Raw genomic sequence first — 11,444 nt, forward strand, 5'->3', positions numbered from 1 at the left:
CAGTGCCTGAGGGGCTGGTTCAAGTGCAGACTGCTCCCCGCCCCCACTGGGAATAAAGAATTTGAGTTTGTAACCAGTTCCAGCTGCTAGGGACACATTTTGAGCACCACTCTTATGGAGCAGTGCTTCTCGAATTTTCCTGTACATATGAGTCAGCCGAGGATCTTATTAAAAATGTAGACAGGCTCTTTAAGACCAAAGTAGGGCCTGAGATGGTGCATTTCTAAGCAGCCCCCAGGTGTTGCTGATAGACCATAAACCAGACTTTGACTACTATGACTATAGACCATTTTAAGAGCTCCCTCCCCCTACACACACACCCCTTGGGAGTTACAGTGCCAAGTCCTAACCACTGATCACCAGGGAATTCCCTTAGGAGCCCCTTCTAGCCTGGCCTAGGTCAGATTCTGCTGCTGGGCTACATTTCTAAAGCACAGCCTTGACTGTGTCACTTTCTTGTTCAAAACCCCCAGAGCCTCTCGTCACCTGCCATTCTATGTAGTACAAGCGGGCAGCCTGCTGTCAGGACCTTTTTCTGTTCGGTACCAGCCTGCCTGTCCACCGGCCTTGGCACTGCTTCCTTGTCTGAAAGCTGGGTATCAGGAACCCATATACCAGGTGTCCTGCTTCCATCCTGGCCTTACACTGTCCTTTTGATCCCAAACTCCCTCTCCCTTTCACCATTTGTGTGTCTGTCTTAAACGTTCCCATTTCAAACGCTTCTGCTCTTTTCCTTCTGCTCCACTGATGTGCAGCAAAAATGAAATGAGTTTATATATGTATGGTATCTTCATTCTGACCATCAAGAGGTACTTCAGCCCTGTTAGAGTCCTTAGCTTACCAGCCATATTTAGTTTCTCAGCATGAGCTTAGACGAATTCTTAGGGAGTTTATAGACAGTATTGTTTACTCTGATCTGAACTTTCAGCACCTTGCCATACAATTTTGATTCTTGCTTCACGATTCGTTGGTTTCCATTCCTGACCTGCTTCACAGGAGTAGTCCTGAGAAATAACTATGTGCAAAGCATTTGACATCACTTGTGAGAATCTTAGGGGCTTCCCAGGTGGCTCAGTGCTAAAGAATCCACCTGCCAATGCAAGGAGACACAGGAGACATGGGTTCAATCTCTGGGTTGGGAAGATTCCCTGGAGGAGGAAATTGCAACTCACTCCAGTATTCTTGCCTGGAGAATCCCATGGACAGAGGAGCCTGGTGGGCTACAGTCCATGGGGTCACAAAGAGTCAGACATGATTGAGCAACAGAGCATGTGAGGACTCTACAACTGGATGTGATACTCGGCAGCCTTCAAATGCCTCCATTTTAGTCATTCCCTTCAGTTACTGGACAGTCAGTTCATTTTGACTCCCAGGACCCCTTGAGTGGCAGAATGAATAACATTGTGATTTTATCCTACTCTGGATGCCTCACTGAAACCACTTTTGCTCTTCTTTCTAGAAAGGGGCCAGTAATCTCACTTGGCGATCAGACGTCCTGGTGGAATATCAGGGAGAAGGCCGCAACGTCACCGACCCCACGTGTCCTTCCCTGAGTCCTGGAGTGTCTGTGAGTGTGGCCCAAGTTGTCTTAGACGCCTTCTCACGGACAGCACAGCCGGCACGGGTTTAGACGTGCCAAGTGCTGAAACTCAGTTAATCTGAGTCGTCCTCCTGTCACTTTGACTCTGGGAGGTTAGGAGGTAAACAAAGGTAAAAGTAATCCTGAAAATGATTATCTGCCGACGTACTGTCAAGAACGGGCACTTTGAATTCTTCCAGTTTTTATAACAAGTTCACACATCTGCCCTCCTTCTTACTTTATCAGGACCCCTTCCTTTTTTCTACCCATGCCAACTGTGGTACCACTTTTCATTAGGGATGTGATCAGTGGCATCCAACAGAGAGACAGGGTTTCCACCTATAACCGGGCCAGCATGAGCATCTTGATTTGGTGGCAGCCAGACTGGTCATGGAGGGAACATGAGCGACATCAGCCACTCTTTATAGAGAATGGGTAATAGAGTCAACTCCAAATGGAAGGCTGACACTGACATGTTAAAAGATAGTAAAAACCCAACCAAAAGATGGTATGGAAAACTTGATGGAATCAAAGTCAAGTCCTATTTGGTGATAAGAGTGCTCATAAACAACTTACTGCAAATGATTCCACAAAATTTCAGACTTTCTCCAAGCCTTGAGGATGAAAGTACCTAAAATAACCTGCAGAGTGATTCACCTGCGTATTAATTTCTTCTCCTTACCAACCTGTATGTTTACAGGGGCTCGTTAGAACTCATTCCCAGCAGATGAGCAGGCAGAGATGGCAGCAGTCTACACACAGCAGCCACACCTCATGTTCCTTAATCGAGTCAGCCTTTAGTAGGAGCTGAGCCTCACGTCCGTTTTCAATTTACTTCTCTGTGGAAAGTTTCCTCATTTCTGTCCAGTTGTATGTCTGGCTTGAGCCAGCCTGGCTGCTGCTGTATGCAAGTAGCATTTGTCACTGTTGAAGGTGCTTTTCAGCTAACTTTTTTAATGTCCCTACAGCAATGTTTCCCTGACTGTGTGTGTGAAGATGCCTATAATAACACCTATGCCTGTGTGAGGACCATGTCAGAACTGTGGAACTTACAATATTGCGAGTTTGATGACCAGGAGGTAAGACGGCCCACTGCCCCTCCACCCCTTGTGTCTATTGCCAGGGCTTTGTTAGCTGGACTTGGTGGCAGAAGAGAAATTCCAGGAATGTTCCTTGGGGAGATCGGGTTTATTTTTTCACTGAGGTATAATTGTAGCAGCAGCAGCAGCAGCGTAGTTCTTTACAATATTGCGTTAGTTTCTGCTGTACCATGAAGTGCATCAGCTGTGTGTGTATACATATATCACTGTCCTCTTGAACCTCCCTCCCCTTCCCTCATCCCACCCCTCTGGGTCATCACAGAGCACCAGGCTGAGCTCTCTGTGCTATACAGCAGCTTCCCACTAGCTATCTGTTTATCCATGGTAGTATACGTATGTCAGTCACAATCTCCCAATTCTTATCTGTACTCACACTTACGTTTCCATTGGTTAAGGAAACAGAATTCCACAGGGCCATACTTGACTTCTCTAACTGACCTTGCTGGGTGGGGCTTTCTCTACTTCCACCACCTTCCACACATACACTTGAAATACACACAGTTCACTTTTTCAGAATGCTACATGCCTGGTCAGTTTGCTCCCCTGATAGTTTGGGGTGAGGGTAAGAACTTCTGTGGAGGTGAAAGGAGTCGGGGGCCTTTCCTAGAAAGCTTCCCGGCCACCAGCTGGCTCAGACCCTCCTGTTCCTAGCACAGCATAGTCTAGTGCTGCTCACGTGAATCAGCAGGTTAAAGGCAGCATCCTTGGAGGAAGGGGGCTTTTGGCCAGCCCGGATCAGTGTGGAGTATCTGGAGGACCACACGCACTCCAGTCCCTTGTTTCTGCTGTTCATCAGCGAGTGCACACCTACGCCATCTGGCAGCCTACATTTTGCCATATGGAGCCAGTACTCATCATGTTTCTCAGAAATTGACTCGCTCACTATTTACTTGTAGGTCATAAGCACTTCAGAGAACAAGCAAGAGAGCTTCCCTCAAACTCAGTCCCTTGCACTTGATAAGTGACCGTGTAAGGGCAGCTACTTGAAGCCTTTATAAGCAGAATTTATCTACATCTTCTGAGCCTATCAATTAACTCCAATTTGGAGAACAAAGTACTGATGGAGGGGAAAATAGTGTTATTAGATGCATCTCATTTTAGAAATAATGTATCTTTCCTCAGGTGGTGTTATATATCTAAAATAGGAAAACTTAACATTTTTATAAGATGGGTTCCTTTCATATCTGTTCTCATTTGAATCTTCACAACTGTAAGGCAAAGATAAACTTCAGATATCAAGTCTCACTCGGTAACCTTATTACTTAGTCTAGTTTCTGAGCCTTTGCCATTTGACAGTCCTGCCTTCTGTTCTCTGCTTTAATTATAGAAGGTAGGCTCTTCCCTCCTGACTTTCCCTGAAGGCACAGGGGTGCTGGAGGCTCGTTTCCAGCACGTGGGCCATAGACTCAGAGTAATTCAACCCTCAGAACAGATGGTCCACTGTCTGCTCTGTCCCCTAGGGCTCTTTGAGGATCTTGAGACCAGATGCCATTCTCCCAGGCCTTGGTTTTTAATCCACCTCCTCTCTTTCCATTTAGAAATAACTCACATGAGGCGTACTTCAGATGTAATAACCCTTGCTCTTCTCTTTCCTCCACCTTTTCATTCCCTGTAGGTGTTCGTAGAAGTCTATAACCTGACTGCAGACCCACACCAACTCAATAACATTGCTAAAAGCATAGACCCAGAACTTCTGGGAAAGATGAACTATCGGCTGATGATGTTACAGTCCTGCTCTGGACCAACCTGCCGCACTCCAGGGGTCTTTGACCCCGGGTAAGTTTCCCATCGTCCTCAATGACTGCCCAGTTGTCTTCAGCAGTCCTGCCGTTCCTGGAGGCAGAGGGAGCCCAGTGGGTCCTTCCTGCTCTGAGCTGAGCTGTTTCTCACTGTTCTGCTTTATACGGGGAATGCTGGGTCTCAGTGCAGCAGCCAGTTGTGCTGAGAAAATGAGCTGCTTGAAACTCTTGCTCTCCGCAGGCAGTGGGTGCTCTAGCTGGAGGCACAGCCCTGCTCCCCACCACACAGGGCTCTTGCTCCCCTTCCTGCCTGTGGTTCTTGTCATGTTACCACTTGATTGCTCTGGTGACACCTGGGGCTGCTTTAATGTAAGCTGACCAAGGGCTACCCTGGTCCTAGTGCTTCTCAGAGCCTTGCCTTCCTTTCATTCCTCAGAAGCCCCAATTATAGCAACTTGAATACTTGCCAGTAAATTTAATATATTAAATACACAAAATGAAAGTATGAACTCTCAGATGTCAGAATAAATAAGCCCACTACAATATATGAAGGTTGGAAAGACATTTAACTCACCTACTAAGTTACTTCTGTTCTTGCTACTCTCATGCCTCTTAAATAGTAACTTTGTACCAGGAACATGGTTCACAACACCTTATGCCTTTGAGCTGCCTGTGGCAAGCCGCCTGTCATTTTTGGCTTGATTATAAAATTAAAAATCAAACTCTCTTTGGGAAAGAATTATTTCAGTTCGTAAATTCTGATTATAGGAAAGAGGAAAGAATGATATCCAAGGCTGATGAAAATTAGTAACTTAATTATTTAGCCACCTAACACGTGAAGTGGTATCTTCAATCCAAGTTAGTAAGGAATGTATGTGACTAAAGAGACGGGGTTGTAGACTATTTGTTAAAGAAATGTAACACTTTGCTTTCAAGCACGGCATGCAGAGCCGAGACCTGGAAGCCAGTAAACTGAAACCAGGTGGTGGGGATCCCTGGCTGTCCAGTGGTTAGGACTGCACAGTTTCACCGCTGAGGCCGTGGCTTCAGTCCCTGGTCAGGGAACTAAGATCCTTCTTTGTCTCATATAAGAGTCCTTATTTTTTTTAAGTCAGTTTTGTCTTATATGAGCATTGCTACTCCACCTTTCCTTTGATTTCCATTTGCATGGACTACTTTTTTCCAGCCCCTCACTTTCAGTCTATGTGTTACTGGACAGAGTGTCCATGGTGACTATAGTCTATAGATACGTGTGTGTGTGTAGTGACTGGACATGAAGTGGCTTCATGAAATGGCGTCACTAGACATGAAGTGGCTCTCTTGTAGTCAGCATATATACGGGTCGTTTTTGTGTTTCTTTAGGTTGGAGCATTTAATCCATTCGTGTTTGAGCTAATTACTGACGCATATGTATGCTCTTGCTGCCATTTTTTGCTTCAGTCTTGTAGGTCTTTCCCCCGCCCCTTTCCTTTTTTCTCTCCTCCTATGATTTGATGGCTAACTTAAAAGCTTTAGATTTCACCATCAGAGCTGAATGAGAGCCTTTCTGAGTATTCTTGGTTTTAGGTTCTTCTTTTTCATCACTTTTAATATATCATGCCACTCCCTCCTGGCCTGCAGTGTTTCTGCTCTAAAAACAACCTTATGAGGATTCTGTTGTATGTTATATGTTGTTTTTCCCTTGTTTTTTTTTTAAAATACCTTCTCTTTAATTTTTGCCAATTTGATTAATGTGTGTCTCAGTGTGTTCTTCCTTAAGTTTATCCTGCCTGGGACTCTGTGTTTCCTGGACTTGAGAGACTGTTTCCCATATGGAGGAATTTTTCAGCTATTATCTTTCCAGATATTTTCTCAGGCCCTTTCTCTCTCCTCCTTCTGGGATCCCTATAATGTTGGTACATTTAATGTTGTCCCAGAGGTCTCTTAGACTGTCCTCATTTCTTTTTATTCTTTTTTCTTTATTCTTTTCCAAGGCAGTGATTTCCATCATTCTGTCTTTCAGCTCACTTAACCATTCTTTGGCCTCATCTATTCTGTCACTGATTTCTCCTAGTGTATTTTTCATTTCAGGTTTTTGTTCGTCTTTGTTTCTTCTTCAGATCGTCTCTTTTTTAAGCATTTCTGTACCTCCATTTTTCCCCCAGGATCTTGGATAATGTTTGCTATGGGAACTCTGCCTCTGTTCTTTAGTAGGTCGCCCGTCTATCTCAGTCCGTTGTTCTGGGAATTTATCGAGCTCCCTTGTGTGAGACATATTCCTCTGCTGCTGCATCTGGTCTCCCCTTTCTGTTAGAAGAGTTAGTTGCAGTTTCTGTTCCACAGCCTGTAGGACTGTGGTTCTTCTTGCTTCTGCTATCTGCCCCTTGGTGAATGAGGCCAGTCTGAGAGGCTTTTGCAGGCTTCCTAGCGGGTGAGAAGACTGGTGTGGGCCCGTTGGCGTGGAGTTGGGCCCACTGTCCAACTCCACCAGATCTTGTCCCTCTGGTGGGCAGAGCCATGTCATGGGTTGTGTTTAGCAAGGTGCTGTGGGCTCAGGATGACATTAGGTAGCCTGTCTGCTGATGGGAGGGGTTGTATTCCCACCTTCTTGGTTGTCTGGCTTGAGGCATACCAGCCCTGGAGCCTGTAGGCTGTTGGGTGAGGCCAGGTCTTGTAAGAAGGTAGCCTCCAGGAGGGCTCATGTCGACTAGTACTGCTCGGAACTACCACCACCAGTGCCAGTGTCCCCACAGTGAGCCACAGCTGCCCACCTGCGTCCACAGGACATCCTCCAACACCAGCAGGTAGGTCTGGCTCAGACTTTACGGAAACAGTGCTTTTCCCCTGGTCCTGGTGCACACTGTCCGCATCTTCCAAGAGTGGAGTTTCTCTTTCCTCCCCCAGTCTAAACTCACTGGCCTTCAAAGCCAAATGCTTCGGGAGCTCCTCCTCCCAATGCCAGACCACCTGGCTGGGGAGCCTGATGTAGTGCTCATAACTTTCACTCTGGTGGGAGAACCTCTGTGATAAAATAGTTGACCAGTTTGCGGGTCACCCACCCATGGGTGTGGGGTTTGCTTTTGTCACAGTTGCACCCCTCCTGCTGTCTTGTTGTGGCTTGCTTTCTTTTTTGGTACTGGGGTGTGGCTAATTGACAATGTCGTGATAGTTTCAGGTGAACAGCAGAGGGACTTGCCCATATATATACATGATTCTGTCTCAACCCCTCCCCCCATCCACACTGCCTTGTGGTGGCTTCTTTGTCTCTGGATGTAGGACATCTTTTTGATAAGTTTGGGGGCTAGGGGGGTGTTGCCAATGGTTGTTTAGCAGTTAGTTGTGATTTTTGTGTCTTCATGAGAAGATGTAAGTTCATATCTTTCTACCCAGCCTTCTTGTCTCCATCCTCAAAACAGCCGTTGATCTTGGACACATTATCTTGGCTGAACAAGCCTCAGGTTGCTTGTATGAGAGGCTTGTCTTGGGCGTTCACAAGATGAGTAGATCTCCACACCTGCCTGGCAGAATCTTAAGGTTTATATAGAGACTTTAATGGGGTTCAGCCACTTACATAAGCCAGATGGTCTCAATAACACCTTACTCTCTCATGCCTTCTTCCATGAAGTTGTTTTTTTTAACCATTGCGAAGTGTCTTGTTTACATTCTGGAGGGTTAGGGCTAAGATTCTTGATGCTGGCTTTGCTGATGTTGGCTTAAGCTATTTAAAGTCCACGTGGCTTTTAAATTCTTTTGTTATTTAGTTGCTAAGTCGAGTCCAACTCTTCTGTGACCCCATGGACTAGAGGCTGCCAGGCTCCTGTGTCCATGGGATTTTGCAGCCAAGAAGACTGGAATGGGTTGCCATTTCCTTCTCCAGGAGATCTTCCTGACCCAGGGATCAAATCCACATCTTCTGCATCAGCAGGCAGAATTGATTTTATGTGCTAGATACTTCATGTGAATTGCCTTCCACTTTTATTGGTGGCCAGAGATGTCAGTGACTTCAGGTACCTATGTTCATAAGCCAGGCTCAAGCTCCTGTCTGAAGTGCATACCTTACCTCTTACCCACCACAGTCTGTGTGTCAAAACGTAAAAGAAGACAGGGCTTTGAAAATGCTGCAGGGGCTTTCAGCAAGAGCTGCACTCTTGCACCAGGCTGCTTTATAGTTTAGGGGTTCCTCCCTCCCCCAAAAAGCTTTAACCTTTCCTCCTAACACCTTTCAAGATTTGCCTTACTTCTGTTTTTCTTTTCTCCACTTTTACTATATTATTTTGTGCTCGCTGACTCAGGATGGAATTGCTCTTAATTACTAAGTACTCCTGCTTTGTACTAGACTTTCCCACTAGATCTCTTCTGGTGATTTAGTTGCTGCTTTTGTAATCCCTCCTGCCAGTCTTTCCAGTTAATATTCTGAATGAAGTACTCAATGGCTCACAGCGGTTAATGCCACATTGTTTTATGCTTTTTCTGTCCCCAGGTATAGGTTTGACCCTCGTCTCATGTTCAGCAATCATGGCAGCGTCAGGACACGAAGATTCTCAAAACACCTTCTGTAGCACCTGTGCGGTTGGATCTCTGCTCACCTCTTTCTGATGAAGTGATTGGAGTAGGTGTCTGTAGCTAGTCTTCAAGACCACGCCTGGAAGGGTTTCTGGAGTGGCTTTAAGTCCTGTTTGAAAAAGCAACCCAATCAGCTGACTTCCTTGTGCAATGTGTTAAACTGTGAACTCTGCCTGTGTGTCAGGAGTGGCTGTCCCTGGTCCCTTTATTTAGCTGATGACAATACTCCTGAGATCTTTGTTCTCACCAAACCCTTTTTGTCCTGCGGCCACAGTTTTTAATTAGTCCCCATGTGATCTGGACTTATAAATCCATTCAGATAAATGGCACTGCTTTGCTGGGGGTGGGAAATGTTTTTGGTATCCAGCTTGACCTAAAATCAGGGGACCTGCATAGCATTCCAGATTAAGCACTTCACTATCAAAAATACCAATATCACATGGCTTGAAGAACCACCATCAGAGCTGAACCACCTGATTAAAGACAAAAACCACTGGTTTTAGATAGTAAAAATACACTTTTTATAATAACCATCACAATGTGATAAGGTCACAAATTCAAAACTTATCAACCAAGCTCTGTTCATTTTTGGGAGTTCTGGGCTTGTGCTTCATTGAAATAGAACAATAGCAAGCTTTCGGTACAGGCTAATTCTAAGTAGTTACTGAAGGTGATAGACATCTACTTGCCAGTGACTGCTCACATAGTGAGCCAGTTAACACCAGGGCTGTTGAGGGAATTTCGCCCCTCTATGATCTGAAAGATAAAGTGGGTTAAGTATTTCAGCAGAGAAGGACTTCCAAGGGTTGGTGAAGGTTGTGTGTTCTGAGGGCCTTCTGTAGGTAGGGCTCTCGGGTTGATGAAAGGCCATAAATTAGGTATAGTAAGTGCCTGCCCAGCAAGGAGCCTGGGTTCCAGGCCCACAGGTGAAGTGACACTCCCTCTGCATTTTGCTGACATTCTGTTTGTTATAAGATGTAAGAATTTTAGAGTTGATGTAAAGTACCAACTACTTAGCTTCTTCCCTTTCAGCTAACTTCCTGAGTTTTTGGAGTCTGGTGCAATTTGGGCCTTGTTTACTATTTCTCTGTCAAAATCAGATTTTTTTGACGTTTCGTCACTGTTTAGAACACCTGTATTTCTGTCTCTTGGCTCAAAGACTAATCCCCATTCTTATGTTGTCTTCACAAGAAGGCTAGTTGATGGTGGGGCAGCAGGTAAGAAGAGGAACTGTGCTTTATAATCTGTCCAACTCAGGCAGTTGTGATTTTAGCTTTATGTAAGGTCCTAGGTTGAGCTTTAAGCACTTTGTAACACATGGCCATAATAAGTAACTTTCTGTCACAATCCCAGATTGCCATGTTGGGTTAATAGCCATTAGGTTTATTCCTTTACACAATCCCAGTAACTATGGTGGTATTTAGAGGTGAAATGGGCAAGAGAAATGAATACTTCTGTTTGAACTGTTTTAGGAAAAGAAATTCTAACAGTTTTGTAACTAAAAGCAAACTACAATGTTGAGTATGGGTATCAGCTTTATTCTATGATTCTTAACATTAATCAGTCAGTTTCCACATTAATGAAAGTTGACCAATTATTCCCGAATAAAAAGAAACCAGCTCTTAAGAGGTCTTGTACTGTGATGTGGTATTGTTCAGCTTTATGATGCTGCTTCCTGAAAGCAGATGAGGTCATGAGAGTAACTCAGATCAACTAGCTGCTCTTTCATGCAGCAGATTTGGGGTTGGGTTGGTAGGGGGACGGACTGAAGCCCTCTTTGTACCTCTCATTGTTAAGTGGTCTAATTTTTTTCTCTTGGACTGGCTTCATTCTCTGGATCTATGCTAAAATCATCTTTCATAAAGAAGCCTCAGTTTATAGACTAACAGACCACAAAATGCACTGAAATTCTTCAGACTATGTATAAGGGCCTCACTGCAGGAGGCTTGCCTTTTTTCTCTCACTTGTACTGACTGGAGGTTTATTTTCCCTTTTAAGAAGACCAGGTGCCCTTCAGAATAGAGAACTGTAACTACTAGGAATGAACAGAGATCTTGGGGATGAATAAAGATTTTGCCTTATAAGACTTCCTATCACAAAGCTCTCCCGCAAATACAATAACATTCCCTGCAACTTTGAATTCGACCAGCGGTGCTATTTCTAAATGTTTTAATTAACAACACTAGGGTAGTCTGCCAACTGTTCTTAAATTTAAGTGTCTAAGGATTAGTATTTGAACAGAAGAAGATAAATTGTCCCAGGATCCTTATTAAGAGACAGCAAAGGGGTGTTTAAACTGGTCCACCAGTGGAACTAGGTGGGAATTCTTTCGTTTCACCTCCACTTAGGTCCCACTGAATTTGTGAATTTCTGTGTTTGCCTCATCTGTTCCTGGAAGTTCTCCTGCCCTGGCTCTGTGTCATCTCAGTCATTTGACTTAGAAAGTGCCCTTCGAAGGACCCTGTTCACTGCTGCACTTTTCAA

The 11,444-nt window shown here is 44.8% G+C and overlaps 1 protein-coding gene across 1 annotated transcript in view; it reads left to right on the plus strand.

Moving 5' to 3' along the window:
• Positions 1-11,444, plus strand: part of GNS (glucosamine (N-acetyl)-6-sulfatase) — a 48,197-nt gene extending 36,753 nt beyond the window's left edge. Inside the window, exons 11-14 of the mRNA XM_068970123.1 lie at positions 1,460-1,567; positions 2,548-2,658; positions 4,295-4,455; positions 8,878-11,444. Coding sequence (XP_068826224.1) covers positions 1,460-1,567; positions 2,548-2,658; positions 4,295-4,455; positions 8,878-8,956 — 459 coding nt within the window. The 3' untranslated portion in view covers positions 8,957-11,444. The remainder of the gene's footprint in view (positions 1-1,459; positions 1,568-2,547; positions 2,659-4,294; positions 4,456-8,877) is intronic.

This window comes from Capricornis sumatraensis, chromosome 4 (genome assembly GCF_032405125.1).
Source record: "Capricornis sumatraensis isolate serow.1 chromosome 4, serow.2, whole genome shotgun sequence".
Classification (NCBI taxonomy): domain Eukaryota; kingdom Metazoa; phylum Chordata; class Mammalia; order Artiodactyla; family Bovidae; genus Capricornis; species Capricornis sumatraensis.